General features: G+C 39.6%; 1 protein-coding gene across 1 annotated transcript in view; it reads left to right on the top strand.

Moving 5' to 3' along the window:
• Positions 1 to 4,681: 4,681 nt before the first annotated feature.
• The window catches only part of mta2 (metastasis associated 1 family, member 2), a 135,069-nt gene continuing 115,054 nt past the window's right edge, over positions 4,682 to 24,696 (top strand). The window contains exon 1 of the mRNA XM_057350094.1: positions 4,682 to 5,148. Coding sequence (XP_057206077.1) covers positions 5,121 to 5,148 — 28 coding nt within the window. The 5' untranslated portion in view covers positions 4,682 to 5,120. The remainder of the gene's footprint in view (positions 5,149 to 24,696) is intronic.

The following is a 24,696-nucleotide window of genomic DNA, read 5'->3' as shown; positions in this document are numbered from 1 at the left end:
TCGCTTCTTTGGACATATCATCAGCAGTGATGGGGTTAAACCTGACCCTGACAAAGTGAAAGCGATCACAGATCTACCATGTCCCAAAGATGTCGCACAGCTTAGACAAGTGCTGGGAATGGTGAATTATCTCGGAAAGTTTGTGCCTAAAATGTCTACAACATTTCACCCACTAAATGAACTGTTAAAGAAAGAGTCAGCATGGGTGTGGGATGCGCTACAACAACAAGCTTTCGACAACGTAAAGGCTATGCTTTCGTCAGCTCCTGTTTTAGCCTTCTACGACATTGAAAAACCTACCATTGTATCTGCAGACGCGAGCAGCTTTGGGCTAGGCGCTACTTTGCTACAACAACACGGTAACACGACACTTCCTGTTGCTTTTTGTTCTAGAACACTGTCATCAGATGAGTTGAAATATTCCCAGATCGAGAAAGAATGTCTGGCTGCAGTTTGGGCATGCGAGAGACTTGCCTGTTATCTGCTGGGTCTTGGTGAGTTTACACTACAAACAGACCACAAACCGTTGGTACCTCTGATTAACACTTATGATTTGGACAAAACTCCTGTGCGTTGTCAACGCCTACTGATACGTTTGATGCGGTTCAACGTTAAAGCTGTATATGTACCGGGAAAATCGCTGGTAGTGGCAGATACACTGTCCCGTAATCCGCTGGAAGGATTACAACTCTCTAACACAGAAGAGGCAGTACAAGTTTATGTAGAAGCAGTGATAAGAACAAGACCAGTGTCTGAACCTAAGCTAAACGAAATTCGTGAGTTCAGTTTAGCAGATCCTGTGATACAGAAAGTGAAGCAGTTCATAAAAGGAGGCTGGCCACATCACATACCACAGGAATGTAAGGATTATTATACAGAACGAGCGTCACTCTCATGGGCTGAGGGATTGCTTCTAAGAGGTGACAGAATTGTAATTCCAACAGCACTACGACAAGGAATTCTTGACAAATTGCATGATGGGCACCAAGGACTAAACAAATGCAGGGAACGTGCTAAAATGTCAGTGTGGTGGCCTGGAATTGCAGCAGACCTTACTGCCAAAGTTTCACAGTGTGTTTTTTGTCAAGTGCATAAGCCCACACAAAGAAAGGAACCTCTTATCACAACTTCTCTTCCTCCTGGTCCATGGCAAACCGTCGGAGCGGACCTGTGCGAGAATGGAGGTAAAAACTATCTAGTAGTAGTAGATTTGTATTCTAGAGACATTGAAATTGCTCGTTTACATATCACTAGTAGTCGCAGCGTATTCTCCGCGCTAAAAGGAATGTTTGTGAGATGGGGAATTCCGAGAGAATTGCATTCAGATAATTCTACCCAGTTCAGTAGTCTGGACTTCACAGATTTTTGTAAAACTTGGGGTGTTTATCATGTGACCAGCAGCCCTCACTACCCACAATCGAATGGTGCTGTTGAGAGAGCCGTGGGCACAGCGAAACACATTCTGCATCAGCCAGATCCTCATTTGGCTCTTTTGAGTTACAGAGCTACTCCAATTGCAGCTACGGGAGTAAGCCCTGCACAGCTAATGCTGGGATGGCAGATTCGTACTACATTGCCTGTTCTGAAGAAAACTTTGCAACAACATCACATCAGCAGAAAACGAGTGGCTGAAAAAGACAAACGTGCGAAAGAGGATTACAAGCGTTTCTATGACAAAAGACATTCTGTTTGTACACTTACTCCTTTACAACCTGGAGATAAAGTTCGCCTAAAATTGGATGGAGAGAAAACGTGGTGCACATCTGGTACAGTTGTGAGGACTGCTAAAGAGCCACGTTCATATTTTGTACAGACCGGGAATGGAGCTGTTCTCAGAAGAAACAGACGTCACTTACAGGGAGTGGTATCTTCAGAGACTGATTCTGTAAGAATTGACATGAACAGTTATTTGCAACTGTCACAACCAAGGCAAGAACCAAGGCATGATCAGGAAAGTTCAGAACCTGTCAGACACTCAGAGCAAGTTACATTGGACACTGTTCCTGTTGCTAGAACAACCTCTAGTGGCAGAGTAATTGAAATTCCAGTTCGGTATAGAGACTTAAGTGTGGGTCACTTTCCTAAGAGAGAAAGAAAAGGAATGAGGAAAGTAAGTCATACTTAGATGTCATTTACTAAAGTGTTATTTACTGAAATGCTTAAATGTTATTGGTATGATACCTGGAGAAAATTGGTGAAATGGTTGTTGTTCAGAAAACAGTATTTTCATAAATGTTGTGTTTTGCAGGTGATATTAAGGTAGAGCTTAATTGTATTTAGTTGGAAATGTTATTCTGATTGAAGTATATATTGCTGTCGGTACAGTGTATATGCAAGAAACTACTAGAGGGGTTTAACAGTGTTTAATATTACATTGGTTATGTTATTATTATGGGTTAACTGTGTTACTTGTGAAAGGGGGAGATGTGATGATGTGGAGTTCACTACATTACCCATACTGCTTGGCGTAAGAGGGTGTTACGTCACATAAGGATGTTATGTGAGAGGTGTGCCGTTAGCCGAGTGTATGTGACATGTGAGCCTAACTCAGGCTGTGTTCTAATAAAGTTATTATTTACATATAACGGTGTGAAGTTATATGACAGAAATTAATGTCTGAAAACTTCCTGTTATACAGTCATGTGAAAAATGACCTAAATAGTTTTTTTTTACATTTAAACAAATACGTAATGAGATGTGTACATAATAATAAATTAATATAATATATCATATGACACATGAAATTAACATTGTGTACTAATTTTCACAATTAAAGTCAATAGTAAAAGTGTGACCCCTACAGGTCATCAGGCTATGTAAAGATCTATGAATTATTCATCATATTGAAGTGTGCTTGTACTTTTTTCCTCATGACTGTACATCATTTTTGACAATACAGTTTTAATTATAAATAATTATTGTAATAATAATACTATGTATGTGTGCATATTTACAAAAGAGAATATCTGTTTATCTGTTGGATGAAAGAGCATCACCTCCAGCTGAACCCTGCCAAGACAGAACTACTCGTGTTTTCGGCACACCCCACGGTGCAACACGATCTCACCATCCAACTTGGCAATACCACAATCACTCCTTCCAAAACAGGAGTCATATTTGATGAACAGCTGTCTTTCAATGATCACATTGCAAAAACAATGCGGTCATGCCGATATGCCTTATTCAACATTAGAAAGTTTAGACCCTATCTCACTGAGCATGCGGCACAACTCCTTGTCCAGGCCCTGGTAATCTCAAGGTTAGACTACTGCAATGCTCTCCTTGCTGGTCTTCCTGCAAAGGCTATCAAACCACTCCAGCTGGTTCAGAACGCAGCAGCACGCCTCGTCTTCCAACAGCCCAAAAGTGCTCATGTGACACCCCTTTTCATCTCTTTCCACCGGCTACAGGTGGAAGCCCATATCAGATTCAAGTCACTAATGCTTGCCTACAGGACTATCACTGGATCTGCACCGGCATACTTTCACACCCTCCTACACCCCTACACCCCATCAAGAACCCTGCGTTCAGCAAACAAGCGGCGTCTTGTATTGCCTTCTCATAAGGGCAGTAAATCGCTTTCCCGCTCATTCTCCTTCACAACTCCTTCCTGGTGGAACATTCTTCCTAACTCAGCCCGGTCAACCACATATCTCACAACATTAAAAAAACTACTTAAACCCATCTCTTCTGTGAATACTTGACAGACAAATGAGAAAAAAAGAAAAAAAACTAACCCTCTCTCTTTCTCTAGGTAGTGGTCTAGCTTTTGTTGAAACTAGTAACTTTGTATTAGCACTTATTGTCTTATTGCTCCTGTATAACATATCGCTTATTGCTCCCTGAACTCTCTGTAAGTCGCTTTGGATAAAAGCGTCTGCTAAATGACTAAATGTAAATGTTTATAGGTTGGAAGTTGAAACAAACATCATTCAGTATCAGGAGGAGCAATGGAAGACCTTCATGTTCTGCATCTTGGGGATAAAACCAGTTCCTCTTAAGTTTTCGTTATTGTGGGAAGCATGATGCTGGAGGAAGACCGTCTTTTACCAGCAGTTGACACATGTTGTTTATTTATATTTTGGAGTATGCAAAGTCTTGTGGTGCTGCTGTTTGGTAGCTTTTGCTTAGGTAGTTTATAATTGTATGAGCTAGACTAGCCTCTGTTCTGTTTATTTATTTATTTGATACTTGTAAATTGATACTTAATTGCTAGTACCTTTATGATAAAGGAAGTACATTAATAAAACAACTGCAACCAAAACTTATTGTATATTTGGAAATAAAGAATTATAAAGGTAGCTATCTATGTTGTGCATTCGTTGTTTACACGGCAATAAAATAATAATAAATAGAATGGCCAAAAATACCAAACAACAAATATAACAAGAATAATAAAATAATAAATAACATGTTGGCTAAAATAACCCAACAAATTAGTTATTTCATAACCCAACAGTTGGGTTAAACTTTAATCCAATTTATTGGATTAAAATAACCCAACAATGGGTCGGTGCTAGTAACCCAGCATTAGGTTATTTGTTGGGTCAATTTTAACCCAACTGTTTTTAGTGAATACTAAGCAGTAAAAATATACTTATTTTTTGTATGCATGGGTTGGTGTTTCCGCTTCGCATGTGTTTTTCGATATTCTGAGTGACGTTATAAGCTTCCGAAGATGACGTCGAAAAAGGGGGTAGTGCGAGTATGTGTAAAACAGAGCGGAGGTGAAGAAGAGGAGGATGAAGCTGGGAGCGGAGCACGGGATGAAGAGTGGTGTGAGAGAGAAAGACAGACAGGCTGGCTGGCTATCAAGGGCTTGTGTCTGCATGTATGTGTGACGTGTGAATGCGTAAATGTCTGAAAGAGGCTTCGATGGGAGTTTTTTCTCAGCGCGGGAACAAAGAAGCATTTTTTTACTACCCAGAGAAACATTGTAACAGAAACTTTAAACTTTTACCCGCCAGAGCGGCCGTGCCGGGACCCGGCTTTGTCTTGCGTCAGGGGAAATACTTCAATACATGCGATAATATAGACAGCTGCACCACTTTTGGATACGTATTTTTTGTCATCACCACGAGGAGATTTTAAATTTTTTATTTGTTTACGAAAGCGAGAGAATGGCGGCCAACATGTACCGAGTTGGAGGTGAGTGTTATTGTTGAGGCTAACGCTAGCAGCAGGCTCGCGGGGGCTAGCATTAGCCCGAGCGGCTGTTTCCGCCTTTACAATGAGCGGGATCCCGTTGCTAAGCGAGCTATGCTAATTTCATTGCGGCTGCTTTTATGGTCAGATCCTCTTTATATTTTAATGCGCTTTAAGTTAACTCTTTTCGTACAAATGTAGATACGTGCACTGAGTGTCTACAATTTCATCTCGTTTCTAGTCTATTTGTATACGTGTTAACTAATATTAGCCTTTGCAAGCAAATTAGCTAAATATGAGGAAACTTCTTGTGAGGGAAAAAAATGAGTTATTTCATTTATGATTAATTTTACAGGCTTTTCAGGACTTTCTTGTAAGTTTTTGCCTCACGCGTTTCTAAAATGCGTCATTCTGTTAAAGTTCTGACAACTGAATAAGAGGGTCATTTAATACGTGGTGTCACGGCTTTCAGATGTCACCTATTAGATTAAAATAGTCAAACAATAGCACCATTGTAGTAATATCAAAAAGTGAAGACATTTCACACTTGCTGAACCCAGATTTTAGTGGTCATTAAAAGGGTTTACAACATTAAAACCATACAAATGATTAATGTTTATAAAATTTTCCTATTGTATTTGGGCATCATTTCAGTGCTCATGGCTTTATAGATGTAATTTCTGTGATGTGATATAACATAGCATGTGATATAATAACATTGGTGCAGCTATTGCGGGTAATTATGAGTAATCACTCAACTCAAATATGTTTATATAGCGCTTTTTACAATTTTCATTGTTACAAAACAGCTGTACATAAAACATATTCACTATAAGCAAAACATTAAATTTATAAAAGCTAAGTAAAAGAACAAAGTGAATAAATACACTCCCATTTCACATACCATGCAAAAAAGAAAAAAATAAGAAATGTATGGCTCCCCACACACACACTAACACAGTGGCTCTCAACCTTTTTGGGGCCAGCGCCCCCCTATCCACTTTCCAGGTCCCCTTACTGCCCCCACAAAAATAATGGGCTAAATGTCTTAATAATAGTGATAATAAATTATTTGTTATTATAATATAATTTAAAACGCATACGATAATCGGTCATCTCATTAAATGTATATTTGTTTTGTCTCGTGAAATACCAATAAAAATAAATAAAAAGCATGTCACTGAAAGTCAAATAACAGATTTGATTGGCCAGTTGGAATATTTTAATATAATACTTTCCCAAAGAGCAAAAGTGATGTGAAGTAGAATGTTTGAACTTAGTTTCAATACTCTCCTAGATGCAAAATAAAAACATAAAAAGCTACTTAGATTCACCTTACTTAAAAAAAAAATGTAAGTCAGAGGTTGCGCTAGACTTTTTTAATTGTCTGTCATTTTGACAGACAGGCTTGTAAAAAAATCTGTCATAATCTATTATAACCCGTCACTATGGGGCAAAGTGGCGTTACGTGCTAATGAGCATGTTCACGACGTCATCACGCTAGACTTGCGTTTACTCTCTGAACTTACTGTACTTTATTACAACCGAATGCCTAATAAAGCTGTTGTTGTTTATATTCATTTATATATTAAATGTTTCTGTTGCCAGACATAAAATAATAATTACAGACAAATGTTTATGTTCAAATGTCCAGTCAGTAACAATGACAGGTGCCTGTAAAAGGTGTTTTGTATTCACTCACTCACAAGTAAGCTGCGGTTTGGTCATGAATATGCTGATTCTGCCGCTCGTTCACTGAATAGAGAAGACGCCGAGAGAGACATTTTTCCACTCACTGAAAGCTTAATGCTTATCCAAAAAGATGCTAGTCACTTTTCTGAAGGAGAAACTCTGTAAACACCGCACCACTGTGCGCCTGTGTGTGTGTATGCATGCACGGCTGCACGTGACGCGGGGGTCTGAGTGAGATGCATCATATAAATGTATAAATATAAAAAATATATATTTTTTATATTTATATAAATATAATTTATTGAAAATATTTTCCAAGGCTTAAAAATAAATATTTCATGCAAAATTCTGTTCATGAAAACTCAAACTCATAAATGTGCAATGAAAGGAACAGATGTTACCGACAGCAAATGGAGAAATTTGTAGGTAGCATATTTGTTTCATATTTTTACACTCTCACTATTAAGTTAAATCTGCCCCTACAGTCAGCTGACGTCAAGGTGATATGACACAGCTCTCACGTGACAGAGGTGCCGATCCCGAATTTTATATGATACCACATCAGTGTATTTTGGTGTTTGCAGCATATCTATTGGCATATGACAACAAGCACCGCGAGAATGATTCAAAAGCTTATGGAGCAGTTTGATCTTAAATCTCTCTCGCGTTAAATGCCGATCGGTCTGTGCAACTCAAGATGTCAAATCAGTGTTTCCCATTCATTGACGAGACTATGGCGGCCTGCCTACTTTGTTCCGCCAGTCTTAAAACGAGCCACATTTTTTTCTTATAACAACATAAATATTTCTTTGAATTTCATTGAATTCTGCACCGTTGATTTGTTGTTGTGCCATTGTTCACAGCTAGACGAAATGCTTCCCCCTCTCTGTTGCTTCAGCGCAATGTGGGCAGCGCGTCTACACAACGGAGCTGTACGAATCACGCGCTCCCATGACATTTATAATGATGATCTTTCGGCGTTATATCCTCTAATATCCTTATTTAGCGCCAAAAGCACATCATTTAACCCTTTCCACATCGTTCCGATCGTGCTTCAAGCTAGAGCCCTGCACGGGCCTCAAATTTAAGCACTGGCCTGAGACACTCAGGCCCTAGCCCGGCCCATGTCTGACAGCTTATCAGGATTCTCAGCCCGAGTCTGACTAAAGCTCGTCATGTTTTTTGTACCTATGCATTTGATTTGTCAGACATCAAGCAGCTCTTCTCAGACCAATCGGCGTGTACCCCAGGAGAAAGCGTCTGTCATTAATTTATCTTGTGTTACTTTGATATAAACGGATAGGTCTGCACAACTCGCGCATAATAGAATAGAATAGAATAGAATAGAATAGAATGAGCTTTATTGACCAAGTATGTTTCCACATACGAGGAATTTGTTATAGTGACAGAAGCTCCACAGTGCAACAGAAAGACAGCAACAGGACAGAGCACAGATGATAAATGAAAAAATTTGAAAAAATAACAATAATATACAATAATATAGAAATAGGCAATGTACAAAACAGCAAAAACACAATATACAATATAGACAATTATGTATGTACAGGTCTGATATGTGCAAATTTGGTGAATAAATAATGTGAAATAGAGTTGTGTGTTCCGCGTTTAATGTCAAGTGTTCATAAGATGGATTGCCTGAGGGAAGAAACTGTTCCTGTGTCTGGTCGTTCTGGTGCTCAGTGCTATGTAGCGTCGACCAGACGGTAACAGTTCAAAAAGGGAGTGTGCTGGGTGTGAGGGGTCCAGAGTGATTTTACCAGCCCTTTTGCTCATTCTGGATGAGTACAGTTCTTGGAGAGTGGGGATGGTTGTACCAATGATACGCTCAGCAGTCCGGACTACCCTCCGTAGTCTTCTGAGATCAGATTTGGTAGCTGAGCTCAACCAGACAGTTATAGAAGTGCAGAGGATGGATTCGATGATGGCAGAGTAAAACTGTTTCAGCAACTCCTGTGGCAGGTTGAACTTCCTCAGCTGGCGAAGGAAGTACAGCCTCTGCTGGGCCTTTTTAAGAATAGAGTCAATGTGAGTGTCCACTTCAGATCCTGAGAAATTGTGGTGCCCAGGAATCTGAATGACTCCACTGCAGTCACAGTGCTGTTCATGATGGTGAGTTTGGGGAGAACAGGGGCCTGTCGTGGACTTCTCCTGAAGTCCACGATCATCTCAACAGTTTTAAGCGTGTTAAGCTCCAGGTTGTTAAGACTGCACCAGACAGCCAGCTCCTTGACCACCTGTCTGTAAGTAGACTCGTCACCATCCTGAATGAGGCCGATCAGTGTGGTGTCGTCTGCAAACTTCAGGAGCTTGACAGAGGGGTCTTTAGATGTGCAATCATTCATGTAAAGGGAGAAGAGCAGTGGGGAGAGAACACAGCCCTGAGGAGCTCCAGTGCTGATGGTGCAGGTGTTGAATTTGAATTTGCCAAGCTTTACTAACTGCTGCCTGTCTGTCAAGAAGCTGTTGATCAACTGACAGACAGTGGTTAGGACGGAGAGCTGTGCCAGTTTATTCTGAAGGGTGTCCGTGATGATAGTGTTAAAAGCGGAGCTGAAGTCCACAAACAGGATCCTCGCATAGGTCCCTGGTCTGTCCAGATGCTGAAGGATGAAGTGCAGTCCCATGTTGACAGCATCATCCACAGACCTGTTTGCTCTGTAGGCAAACTGCAGGGGGTCCAGTAAGGGACCAGTGATGTCCTTCAGATAGGCCAAAACCAGTCTTTAAAATGATTTCATGGCCACAGATGTTAGAGCCACAGGTCTGTAGTCATTAAGTCCAGTAATTTTGGGTTTCTTTGGGACTGGGATGATGGTGGAGCGTTTGAAGCATGAGGGGACTTCGCACAGCTCCAGTGATCTGTTGAAGATCTGTGTGAAGATGGGGGCCAGCTGGTCAGCACATATTTTTAGGCAGGCTGGTGAAACACCGTCTGGGCCTGATGCTTTCCTTCTTTTGTACTTTATGAAGACCTGGAACACATCATCTTCAGTGATCTGAATTGTAGGTGTGGGAGAGAGGGGGGTTGCTGAAGGTGTGAATGGTTGTGTGGAGAGGTGTTCAGGGCAGGTGTGGGGTGTTTAAAGTTGAAAACATAATAAATTACAAACTTAACATTACTCTGTTGTGCTGAGAGAGTGTGTGCTTTTCTTACGTGTTAACGCTAAACAGTCGCCGCATCATAATAATGTATGCATGCTCTGGTCCAAGTGATACTGACGGTGGCACTGTGAAAAAGGCCCGATGGGCAGCCTGCGTTTTAACATGGTAATAAATAAATTAGTTCAACTGTTAAACACTTTTTTGCTTAATTTTTTGATAGCTCATGCTCTACATGTTTTGACTGTTTGTGATCTCCCTTTTTACCATGTGTTGTGCCCTATTATCCTCATTTATATATGAGCCAATGATTAAATTACTGCTATAGCCATTGTATTCTTATAGATTGAGTCACTTAATTTTGCTCTTAAAATGCAGTGCACCAGATTGCAGCATTTACCTTTAAAATATGCAAAACTTTCTTACGGGGAGAATGCCCCCGGACCCCCTTGGAGGAACCCCATGGTCTAACAAAATTCTGTGGGAAACACTGCAAATTCACATTTTCTGTTCACGGATGATCGTCCATCGCGAGGTTTCACTGTAGACATCGTCCGATGCCAATTGGTAGACATCGGCCAACCCTATTCACAATACCTGCAGAACTTCCGATGAATTGGCTGTGCACGTCAGGCTGGCCTAGAACATGGGCGGGTATATGCAACGATGGGAGCGTGCACATCACGACAAACAGACTTTTTCAGTGGTCTTTTCTATGCTCAAGATTTACATAAGGAGGAAATAACAATGTTTGAGGCTCACGATATGCAATTTCCATGTACAGACCTAACTTTTGAACGCATAGGGTATGCTAGCTAACTTTGTTAGTTATACAACTAGCAGTTAACTATCTGCCAGAAACTAAACATAAAGGAAACTGTTAGTCATCTCTTTTTCTTTAGTTGTCACAAGTGCATTAGTATAAAGGGAGAGGGAACGGTGAGAAGGCTCACGTTATGTGTCAGGTTTGTGTTCAAGTTAAATGCATTTGCTAAAATGTGCCACTGTTAGTACACGCAGCGGAGATTTTTTCATATAAATACGGATTTCCGTATTTTTTGACCTCGCTGGGATCTCCCGCATAAATTGCATGAATTCAATTTATTTTCATTCGTTACGGGATTGGGGGTTTGGGGATGTGCGCGTAGTCATCATACAGCCGGCCACCAGGATCCTTTCAACGCTCTCTATGTCATGCACACGCTTGTTATAAATGCAGAGCGACCGCTTCATTCAGAACATCATTTTGGGAGTTATCTTTATGTTTCCAGAGAGTCCGTGAAAAATAGACACCAAACACAGCTGTTTTGGTGCTCAAAAAAGCACGTGGTGTCATTTTTAATTAAGTGGGGACCTGAACAGCGTTTTGTAATGTATACAGAAAATTCCGAGTCTGGAAGTTGAGACATATATACATTATAACATTATCTGTATACAGAGACTAAAATAGGCAATTCCGCGATTTAATGGCTCGAATACAAATGGCCGATCTAATCACTGTTTAATATAAACACGTTGAAGTCTCTACTGAATGCATACATTTAAATGAACTAAAACCGCAACATGCAGCATTTGCAACCTTTATTACATGCGGATTAATGCTGACAAACGCTGATTGATGATGTAGATGCGCCATCTAGTGGCTGTGTATAGAAGTCTCTTGAGGCCACAGTATTCTTTACTTTTTGTGTTCAATTATTGTTTAATGAATTATTGCTGATTACAATAAAATTAAAAGTAGGCCTAATATAAACCCCTCAGGGGGTGCCATTTGTTAATGCCATCTTATTTGACATTAGCATAAGATATTTGGACAAAGCATCAATCTATTTTATTAAATATTCTTTAGGTGACTGTTAAACTAATAAACATTTGAACTGATATTTCCAAAATCAGAATTGTGTAATTATAATAGTTTGTTTTTGTGTTGCTAAGTGAAAAATATTTTAATCATGTAACATTTAATTAGTAACATTGAAGAATCTTCCTTCTTTTTTGTCCTTGGCTGATCACATGCCTGACGCAGGCATCTAAAGATGTATTGGGTAGGGCTGTCACGATTATTAAATAATCGTCCCATCGCGATTGTTTGACCTCATCGCGATGGTTTCAGATCATCGCAATTATTGCACATCTCTATAGAAGAGACTAGGGGGAGCTGTAGTGCATCTGCATATTGCATATTTTATTGTATATATTGTAACTAAAGCACGGTAATACTTGTAAAATGTACCACCACAACACAATCACTTTAAAAAAAACTAAAGCATATACCATAAAAATAACCTGCAGTGCAATTTAATATTATTTCAGTGTGAAAACCAGTCTACCAAAATCTCATTAACATAGAAGTAAACTTTTATTGTAGTCTTGCAAGTGAGAAAAAAACAGACTAGAAGCTTTTCTATGACTGATAGAAATTTTAATGGTGGCTTCAATTCACTCCAGATCAATTTACTTAATTTACAAGTAATTGGCGGTTGTATTATTGACAGGTAAAAGCCTAAATCTCAAGTATGATGACCCAATTTTTTCCCATGTATTTCCAAAAAAAAGAACATAATCTTTATATTCAGAACAATATGGTCATTTCAAAGCTGAATAAAAAATGTATGAGAATTAAAAGTCAAAGCTCTAAAACAGACAATTAATCGTCAAAATCGCAATGATTTATTAGACAATTAATCTTCAGCCAATTTTCATAATCGTGACAGCAGTTTATCTTTGCTATACACCCTTGGTTTATCTGTCTGGTAGGTGTAGATGTCAGGCCACTTAACTGGAGGTAATCCTGTCAGTTCGTCCCTGGATCCATTGTGTGAGCGCATACAGGTCGGCCAGGTACCTTGCGTTAAAGTTAACTTTTTCAAAAACAATTACGGCCCTACATAGTGAGTGCCCTTACATGTTAAATTTTTTTTGTAGTTATTGTCAAAAAGCAAGCAAAAAAACATGATACCTAGCAGGATCTTTCTGCCTCCACACCAAGCTCCGCCCACAAAAACGCATCACAATGTTTACTAACAGTAAAGGCATCTATAGTTCTGCTTTAAGGTGTTAATCGTCGGCGTATTATCATGTCTGAATAATATATAGGATTGCATATAGTCAGAAACAAATGTATAATACAATGCAATGTGAGTCGCTTTGGATAAACGCGTCTGCCAAATGTGTAAATGTAAATGTAAATGCCTATTCCGTCAACTGATGCGAGATCATGAGTGCATTTACATGCACAAAATAAACAGATATCTTTCAAAGATCTGCTTAAAAAGAAACCTGTTTTCATGTGTTTGCATGCTAGGGCTGTGACGGTGGCAGTTTTTTACCACCGCGGTGGTAATGGACAAATCAACCGCGGTGGTGCAGTGGTTGGAAAATATTTATTATTTATATAAATAATATTTATATTATTATATTTGCGTGTAGCAACCACATGACGAGTGGAAGAGAAATATAGACCTTATTTAAATACTTGAAATTGTTAAATAGTTAAATACTTGAAATTGAAATATGATATCTGAAATAAATGAGGATGAAACATGCGTCCATGTATAATGCGCAAATCCATCAGTGAAACGGCACACTACAGCACATAAAACATTTAAATAAACATCAGTAAATAAGGAAAACTTAAATGATATAAGAAAGTTAAATATCAAATAAAAAAGCTCTTGTTGCAGTGACAACTTCAGTCAGTCGCGTATTAACCCTTACAGTCCTTGACAATTCCATTTGAAACAAACTGTTTAAACCTACCTTGGCTTTCCTATTCAGATTGCCATTAAAACGTTACTTTTTCCTACTCTTTGGTGGAAAACTAACATGTTGACATTGTCCAGATTAAAATGTTTACAGCTGCAATAAATGCGCGTTCAGAAGAGCGCAAACGAATTGATGTCTCTCCGCAACCGCGGCAAAACCTGCGCGCGCTCCAACACTAAGCAAGCGGGTCATAGCCGGTTTTGATTTTATGTAACTGTTAATTTTACAATGAGATCCATTGCAGAACCCGCAGAATAACCTGGGTTTTGCCGGGCAGGCCCACGCTCGAATGCGCCAACGGAAACGTATGCCAATAATTTCTGTGTTAATGTAAAATATTTTAAATGAAGCCATCTACAACTAGGGGTGCAACGGATAAAAAAACTCACGGTTCGGATCGTTTCTCGGATCAGAGTCATGGATCGGATAATTTTTCGGATCAGCAAAAAAAAAAAAGACAAGACAAATAAACATAAGTTTTGTCTTTTTGTTTATTAACACTTTTAAATTATTAAATTAAAATATATGAAATCAACTTCGCAATCTTTTCGCTGAAGTGGGTGCGCGATGGGATGTCGTAACGTGGCTCAAGCACTTTCAGCATGTGTTTAAAGCCCTAGTTTTGCACAACCGAATATGGCCTCATGTCGGCACCTATAAACACACCGATAGCGTTTGTGATGGCTTTAGCCCGGTCTGATTGTGCAACAAGGGGCTGCTTAAATGCCGCGGTGATAAGCGGTTGTTGAGCAGCCTTCGTTTTCACTCCTGTCAGTGAAACACCGGGGTGATGTCGCTTCAAATGCGTGGCCATGCTTGATGTGTTTCCACTGTCATATGTCTTGCTTGTGCCACAGTGCCTACACACCGTCACGGTTTTATCCACTAATCTCTTTCCTTCATCATTATATTTGACAGGGAAGCCAAAATGCTCCCATACAGGGAATTTAAATGACGCGGGGCGTTCAAGCTCCTCCGTTCCTCCGCTCGCCATGACCAAGCTGTGAGTGGACTGAACATGAGAACAACTTTTTTTTCATAAATCAATCCGCGGATCACGTGTGTGCCGAACCGAAGATATTGATCCGAATGGATCACGGATCAATGATGATCCGTTGCACCGCTATCTACAACTGAAAGGGTACAAATAGCAATCCTGATTGCAACTATCATTTTTATTACACTTATATTTGTCACAGTGATGTGAACTACCGCTGGTGGCAGCTCACCACCGTCATGGCACTTTACCACCGCGGTGGTGCGGTTGTCACGGCCACCGTCACAGCCCTATTGCATGCATAGTAATAAACTGGCTATGCAGAAAACCGTGTTTACATGGAAGTTTGACACTTGCCAGGTTTCTCGCGTGCAGTGACGTCATCGTCGATAATCTGTTTAGTAATTAAAAATGCAGCGGGAAAACGGTCAGAAGCTGTATTTTTATATCTCTTCTCATGTACGCAGTACCTGCATATGCAACAATAGTTTTTCATTTTGACGTTTCTGCAGTACATCAATTGCATGATTCGAGAGCGGACTTTTATGCGTTTTACTATTACTTCCGTTTTGGGACTTTTACTATTGCGCTGTCAGACATACGCACATAAACAAAACAGATAAAACCGGTAAAAGCATTTACATGCAGCACGACATCTGAGTAATGGGCAAAAAATCTACCTCTGCCGAGCGGGTTTTGCTTGGGGGCTAAACATATTTTCCTGTAGGGGGGTCCGGGGGCATGCTCCCCCGTAAGAAAATTGAGCATATTTTAAAGGTAAATGCTGCAATCTGGTGCATTTTAAGAGCAAAACTAATGCCTCATTTCCACTGAGCAGTACGGTTCGGTACAGTACAGTATGGTACGCTTCGTTACGGGTAACCATTATCAGGCTTGCGTTTCCACTGACAACAGGTAGGCTTGGTGTACCAGGGCTCTAGAGTGCGACCAATTTGATAGCACATGCGACCTAATTTCTCAATGGTGCGACTAAAAAAAATCTGAGGTCGCACCGGTGCGACCAGCCGTTTGAGGGAAAAAAAGTCTCTGCTAAAGTCTCCCTGTGGTTCAACAACAGACACATTAGGCCCATATCGTGGTCTAAACCAATCAGAGATAGTGAAGGGCGGACCCCCCTCTGATTGGCTGTGGTCCAGATATTCCTGTACGTGTGTGTACGTGTGAAAATGCTGTGCTGCAGTCAGACAGAGAGGTGAGGAGCCTATAGACCCGTCAGATAAACAGAGTGGATGTAACCGCGGATGATGAGAAAAGATGAAAAGAACGATTGACAACTTTTTCGTTAAGAATGTTAAGATAAGGCCTGATCCGTCCGAAAATCATAACCAATGCTCTGACACACTAGACTGCGACTAAATGGTCTCATTTTGCGACAAATTTTCCTGCCAGTGCGACAAGTTTTTCTTAATGGTCGCACCGGTGCGACTGTCAAACTGATCAATATATAATTTTTGCGTATTATAAATTTAATGCGCAGAAATGTTATATTGCGCGCATTCAGTCACTCATTTTCGTCTCCCCTCCTTCAACCATTCTCTTATCTATGAGTGGCCCGCCCCCAAAGACGTAATTCGCTGGTTACGGGTAAGAGGCGAAGGACCGAAAGAGCAGACGAGTGAAGCACTCAATCTTGCAACTGAAATAAATATGCAGAATACAAGAATTTCCCCTGATAAGGTACAAAACAGCAAAGATAACGAAATGTGTTGTGAGTATTGTATGCATGTGAAGCTAATGCACGAAACACGTGTTTAAACTTTAAGCGCTGAACTATTGTATAAAGATCTCTAACAATACTGCAAAGCATACAAAACGTTAATCATCACGCTAAATACTATTTATTTGTAAGTCGCTATTGATAGAAGCCAAACGTGTATCAATGCAGCTTTCATGAAGAATAATCACTAAAAGCCTTCAGGTCTCGCGGGTTGTTTGAGATATGCGCGCGCCCAGAGAGTCAGAGCACAAAATGCTAAACAGAGTTCTCTTTCACGCCTTCTTACTCTGAAACGGACATATTAACACAAAATAACCTAAAAATTCCCATATTAACAAGAAACCTTGTAAAGGTATTCAGTTTGTTTCGTGACCAAACAGTTCTGTATATTGAAACCAACTTTATGGAGATGCAGATTTCATTTTCCAACAGGACTTGGCACCTGCACACAGTGCCAAAGCTACCAGTAACTGGTTTAAGGACCATGGTATCCCTGTTCTTAATTGGCCAGCAAACTCGCCTGACCTTAACCCCATAGAAAATCTATGGGGTATTGTGAAGAGGAAGATGCGATATGCCAGACCCAACAATGCAGAAGAGCTGAAGGCCACTATCAGAGCAACCTGGCCTCTCATAACACCCGAGCAGTGCCACAGACTGATCGACTCCATGCCACGCCGCATTGCTGCAGTAATTCAGACAAAAGGAGCCCCAACTAAGTATTGAGTGCTGTACATGCTCATACTTTTCATGTTCATACTTTTCAGTTGGCCGAGATTTCTAAAAATCCTTTCTTTGTATTGGTCTTAAGTAATATTCTAATTTTCTGAGATACTGAATTTGGGATTTTCATTAGTTGTCAGTTATAATCATCAAATTAAAAGAAATAAACATTTGAAATATATCAGTCTGTGTGTAATGAATGAATTAGGGCTGTCACGATTATTAAATAATCGTCTCATCGCGATTGTTTGACCTCATCGCGATGGTTTCAGATCATCGCAATTATTGCACATCTCTATAGAAGACACTAGTGGGAGCTGTAGTGCATCTGCATATTGCATATTTTAGTGTATATATGGTTACTAAAGCATGGTAATACTTGTAAAATGTACCACCACAACTCAATCACTTAAAAAAAAAAAAACATACAAATTACCTGCAGTACAATTTAATATTATTTAAGCAAATCTCAGTGTGAAAACCAGTCTACCAAAATTTCATTAACATACAAGTAAAATTTTATTGTAGTCTTGCAAGTGAGAAAAAACAGACTAGAAGCTTTTCTACGACTGATAATATTTTAATTGTGGCTTCAATTCACACCTGATCAATTTACTTAATTTACAAGTATTTGACAGGTGAAAGCCTAAACCTTAAATATATGACGACCTAATTTTTTCCAATGTATTTCCAAGAAAAAATCAGTCTTGTATTCAGAACAATATGGTCGTTTCAATCGCTGAATCAAAAATGTATGAGAATTAAATGTCAAAGCTCAAAAACAGACAATTAATCGTCAAAGCCCTAAAACAGACAATTAATCATTATAATCGCAATGATTTATTAGACAATTAATCGTCAGTAGGGCTGAAACGATTCCTTGAGTAACTCGAGTTATTCGAATACAAAAAATCATGGAGGCAATTTTTGTTGCCTCGACGCCTCGTTTAATCCATTTAACTACAGTACACACGGAGCACTGCGTTTCCCCACGGACCGTTATTACTGACGCACAGCCCGCTAAACTCTATTCATGTTACGGGGCTCTCAAGTCTCACGCATTCACTGTGATACACATGCATTTTAGTCTGTTCACACGTATTTCTCATGCTGATAAATAAGTGATAGCTTATTGAAATGGTGAACTGCTATTTTACATAGTTTTAGTCTATTTTGCGAGTGAAACTTGTTTTCCGGCTGCATTGAGTCCGTAAAACTATATCGAATCCTGTTATTTACACATGTCATCTGGCTGTTCTGCGTGTCTTGAGTGAATGAACTGCACAGTTTAACGTGCTACACGCGTGATGCTCATGAATTTGTCTGCGTCTGCGCTTTATGAGGACATGAACACGTGAACTTCATCTCCAGAGTTGCTCTGAGAGTTTATTTCAGAACATTTTACTGAGTGAAGCTAACGCACTAAAAAATAAGAGTCTTCCGACGACCTGCCAAAATAAAAGTCCGGGTAACTCGGTATTTTTATGTGGACAAATACACTCACCTAAAGGATTATTAGGAACACCATACTAATACGGTGTTTGACCCCCTTTCGCCTTCAGAACTGCCTTAATTCTACGTGGCATTGATTCAACAAGGTGCTGAAAGCATTCTTTAGAAATGTTGGCCCATATTGATAGGATAGCATCTTGCAGTTGATGGAGATTTGTGGGATGCACATCCAGGGCACGAAGCTCCCGTTCCACCACATCCCAAAGATGTTCTATCGGGTTGAGATCTGGTGACTGTGGGGGCCATTCTAGTACAGTGAACTCATTGTCATGTTCAAGAAACCAATTTGAAATGATTCGAGCTTTGTGACATGGTGCATTATCCTGCTGGAAGTAGCCATTAGAGGATGGGTACATGGTGGTCATAAAGGGATGGACATGGTCAGAAACAATGCTCAGGTAGGCCGTGGCATTTAAACGATGCCCAATTGGCACTAAGGGGCCTAAAGTGTGCCAAGAAAACATCCCCCACACCATTACACCACCACCACCAGCCTGCACAGTGGTAACAAGGCATGATGGATCCATGTTCTCATTCTGTTTACGCCAAATTCTGACTCTACCATTTGAATGTCTCAACAGAAATCGAGACTCATCAGACCAGGCAACATTTTTCCAGTCTTCAACTGTCCAATTTTGGTGAGCTCGTGCAAATTGTAGCCTCTTTTTCCTATTTGTAGTGGAGATGAGTGGTACCCGGTGGGGTCTTCTGCTGTTGTAGCCCATCTGCCTCAAGGTTGTGCGTGTTGTGGCTTCACAAATGCTTTGCTGCATACCTCGGTTGTAACGAGTGGTTATTTCAGTCAAAGTTGCTCTTCTATCAGCTTGAATCAGTCGGCCCATTCTCCTCTGACCTCTAGCATCAACAAGGCATTTTCGCCCACAGGACTGCCGCATACTGGATGTTTTTCCCTTTTCACACCATTCTTTGTAAACCCTAGAAATGGTTGTGCGTGAAAATCCCAGTAACTGAGCAGATTGTGAAATACTCAGACCGGCCCGTCTGGCACCAACAACCATGCCACGCTCAAAATTGCTTAAATCACCTTTCTTTCCCATTCTGACATTCAGTTTGGAGTTCAGGAGATTGTCTTGACCAGGACCACACCCCTAAATGCATTGAAGCAACTGCCATGTGATTGGTTGATTAGATAATTGCATTAATGAGAAATTGAACAGGTGTTCCTAATAATCCTTTAGGTGAGTGTATATTACTATTTAATATTAAAAAAGAAACTAAAACTAATTTAGATCAGCTTATGCATGATGCATTTAGTTTAAGTTAGTTGTTTACCTTTGAAATTATTCTTTCTATTTTTATTAATGTTTCATATTTATACATTTGTATTAGGCCTATATTGCATTTTGAATGTAATATGGCAATGGAATGTACTAAATGGGTTTAGTTTTCACAGATATTAGTGTATGCAATTTCAGCAATAACTATGTTAATTTTTCTAAAAAAGAAACAAATTAGTTGTTCATTTTAAGAGACCTGTCTTATTTTCTCTTGTATATTTAGTATTGCTCTTTAATAAAGAAAACATACTTTTTTTCCGAATACCCGATTAATCGATGGAAAATCAGTAGAATACTCGATTACTAAAATAATCGATAGCTGCAGCCCTAATCGTCAGTCAAATTTCATAATCGTGACAGCCCTAGAATGAATATAATATACAAGTTTCACTTTTTGAATGGAATTAGTGAAATAAATCAACTTTTTGATGATATTCTAATTATATGACCAGCACCTGTATATGCATTAGACAGAGCTGCGTGTTTGTCGTGGTTGTGCTTGTTTGTTTGCGTGTGACAATAATCAATGGCGCACCGCACTGAGTCCACGTGGACGCTGAATCCTGTTATTTAAATGTCATCTGGCTGTTCTGGGTGTCTGAGTGAATTATGTGCACAGTTTAACATACAACACGAGTGATGGTCGAGTATATATCTGCGCTGCACTGTATGAGGATATGAACACATGAACTTCATCTCTCCAGAGTTGCTCTGAGAGTTTATTTTACGAGCGTTTTAGTGTTTGAGTGAAGCTATCTGCAAATAAGCGTCTTCCTAAAGACCCGTCAAAATAAAAGTGCCGTTAAATTGAACACTCAGACAAAAAATACCGTAGTGTACTATTGAAAATTGAAGTGCCCTTGTAGTAAATTGATAAACACTGTATAGTATAGTAAAGTTCAAAAACAATATAGTAGGAATTTTACTGCAGTTCACTTTAGTAAATACTATAGTTAGTAGACATGTGCCGATATTCGGTAACGCGATTAACCGCGGTAATTGGTTCGTGTGATGTTGTTATCGCGGGCACTTTCAAATACCGCGAAAATATATAGATCAGCATTTTGATTTTTAGAATGCGTATTTGTTTATTTTTAATCAACCGGATAAAAGTACACTGCGTGTATGCTGCGTAGGAATGCGCACTCTGATCTAAACAATCCCATTCCCCATGTGGAGATGCCTACGTGTGTGTGTGTGCGCTGCTGAGCAAAAGACGCGTGCGCACCCTGATGTAAACAGTACCACACGGAGAGGATAGTGATGGGAAGTCCGGCTCTTTTCTGCGAACCGTTTTTTTCGGACAGTTCGTTTCAATGAACCGGTTCAAAAGACCGGTTCACCGATTCTCTTACGCTCTGACGTTAGTGACGTAATGACATCACTCGCCCTGACGAAACGCGTCAAGTCTATCATCCCTACCGGCTGGGATGAAAATACACTCGGCACATTCAAATATAAACCAAAACCTGTAATCATAACTTCTGTCAGTTAACATATCACGTCATGATCTGTTTCTTACATATACGTTTTGCAACTAAAGCACCCAAATAGGCAAAGTGAAGTGCAGCAAACTATGACATTTTAAGTCTTAAAAGATAAAAACTAAAGTGAATAATTAATCTTCATCAGCATTTTACAGAAACTATATGATCCATGCATAATTCAATACGATTTATGTGTTATTAAATAAACTTACGCTTTGCCAGATTGCTCCATATATTTTAAGTCCTCGGTTCACGTGCGCTCGTAACATTAGCACAGCATCAGTTGTCCACACTGTTCTGTAGCCTCACGGTGAATCACGCACGCTCACTAGCTAAGCTCATCGGTTCTCACTCAGTCGGACCGACTCGGACGTGACCGAAAGAAGCGGCTCTTCGGTTCGTGTACTGCTGAATCGAAATCTGTTGCGAACCGGCTCTTGACTCGAGAACGAGAACCGCTCTAGCAGTGGCATGAACGTAAACGGCGCTGGACATTGGTTTACATACAGTGATAAGGCAGTAATAAAGTCCTAAACATCTTTCCAATGTGTTTTATAGTATCACACCTCTGTTTTATAAAAATATCTGACTTAGACACTTTTTATCTGCTTTAAAATTACACACATGCGCAGTATCATCGGTTCTGAGTCGGACGTGACCGAAAGAAGCAGCTCTTCGGTTCGTGTACTGCTGAATCGAAATCTGTTGCGAACCGGCTCTTGACTCGAGAACGAGAACCGCTCTAGCAATGGCATGAACGTAAACGGCGCTGCAGATTGGTTTACTTACAGTGATAAAGCATTAATAAAGTCCTAAACATCTTTCCAATGTGTTTTATAGTATCACACCTCTGTTTTATAAAAATATCTGACTTAGACGCTTTTATCTGCTTTAAAATTACATGCATGCGCAGTATCATCGGTTCTGAGTCGGACGTGTCCGAAAGAAGCGGCTCATCGGTTCGTGTAGGCTACTGCTGAATAAAAAGCTGTTGCAACTGGTTCGTGTCCGAAGAACCGGCAACCGGAATCCGCTTGCTTCTCGCACATGATGATTACGTCATGTTTAGATTTATATAATCTTGTTTAGAAATTAAATAAGATGTTCATGAAAACACCATGGATTACTTATGAAACAAATAAATGTTTAGTTTATTATTTTTACCAACAATTATTTTTAACCTTTACAATAATTAACATAAAAGCACACCTGCACAAACGTTTTCTGTAATGCATTTTAAGCAACATTAATATAAAGAATATGTTTGTACAAATATTTATGACCATTAAAAAGTGTGATCTGTGTTCAAATGTTTATGTTCATGTTGCAAATGTAGTTTCTTATATGTTGAACCGATTGTCCGGTTGAACCGGTTCACAAATCGGACGTGTCCGAAAGACAGCTCTCGGTTGGTTCAGTGGTGATCCGAAAACTGTGGCAACCGATTCTTGAATCGAGAACGAGGATCGCTCTAGGCGGAGCGTTCGATAGAACATGCCACTGCACGCATGCTCACTATATCAGATAGCTTAGCTATAACTTGAATAGCTTCTCCGCTCGTGCTTAACAGTTCAGTTCAGCGTGTAGTAGTGTACTGTTGGATTTACTGAAAAGTCGTTGATACTGGCTGGTTTATTTTGAGTCGGATGGGTTTTCATGCATGTCAAAAGTGAGTAACTGAAGGAATTTGTGGATAAGTGCTTTTTGTAGACCCGAACCGTTTCGAACGATTCAGTCCGATTTGGTGAACCGGTTCGACCGGTTCACTAAAAAGAACCGGTTCAAATGAACGATTCGTTCGCGAACCGATCATCACAAAGGAGAGGAAGCATGGCGGAAGGAGGAACGCTGCCGACGATTTATCCCCCTTCTAAAAGGGTGAAGTCTGAGGTTTGGAAATATTTTGGGTTAAAAGTAAGCAGAGTAATGAAATTTGACAGTGTGGCAGAATAATTATTTTAATTATACGTTGATGGAATAAAGGAATAAAGTCATACACTGTCACAATGTGCGAGTGAATTTGCTGTTTATAAATTTTTAGCTTGCTATAATAGTTAACACACTGGCTTGGCTTGTTATTCAAACAATAATAATAATAATATGAATTGTAGTACTAGCGTTGTACAGACATAAGTATATTTAAAAGCAGTTAACAAAAGTTATTCTTTTGCAGTTTGCACTTTATTCTGTTTGAATAAACTCACTTTATACATCATTACTGTGTGTTGTTTTATTTATATTTATTTGTATTTAAATGTTTGAGGTTCTCTTTATTATTTTAAATAAAGTTGTTATCAAGAGGAAAACACTGAAGTTGGTTTATATTTTCAACCTGCATTTCTCATAGAATTGAATACTGCGATAATACCGTTTAGCGCGACGAAACCTTCATCAATTAATCGCAGCATGGAAATTTGATACCGGCACATGCCTAATAGTAAGCTACAGTAATTTATGTGTACAAATATACCACTATTGTATAGTAAAAAAGGAAAAACGCAGAACTTAGAAATATTAAAACAAATTTAGGTAATCTAAAAATGATATGGCCCTAATTTATCCATCTGTATGTAACATTAATGTCTTTTGTCAGTTATCTGCCTATACATAATGAACTACACTTGCACATTTCTACCTGTGCTACCAAACTTTAAACCTCTCTAGCACCAGTGCTATGTGCAAAAAAAGTTAACTTACAGCCTTAACACTAATAATAATTACTGCTTGCCTTTGGTTTATAGCAGTCACGGAGAGTAGGCCTATAACCAAATTCAGGCGGCCAAAGCGGACACTAGTTAAAATGCTTACCCAGCTAACCATATCACGTGATTGTTACGTAACTGAAACGTAATCTGACGACCAAACTTTCGTTGTGGTGTGACAACTGAAAAGTGAAATTCCTGGATTCGTTGCCACAACGTGACTTTGTGACGTTGTCAGTAGGTAACCGCAACGTGACCATGTACCAATCAGGACAGGGTCACAACATCACGGTTACTTACTGACAACGTCACGAAGTTACGTTGGGGCAACGAATCCAGGAATTTCACTTTTCCGGTTGTCAAACCGTTACTAGATTACGTTGTCACAACGAAAGTGTGGTCATCAGATTACGTAATCATACCGTTGTGACAACGTCAGATAGTTATTAATATATTCATATATAAATGACAAATGCATACTCAAAATTCAGTTCATTTATTGTACAACAGTACACAA

Source organism: Triplophysa rosa, linkage group LG1 (assembly GCF_024868665.1).
Source record: "Triplophysa rosa linkage group LG1, Trosa_1v2, whole genome shotgun sequence".
Lineage (NCBI taxonomy): Eukaryota > Metazoa > Chordata > Actinopteri > Cypriniformes > Nemacheilidae > Triplophysa > Triplophysa rosa.
This window is presented reverse-complemented; position numbering and strand designations above follow the sequence as displayed.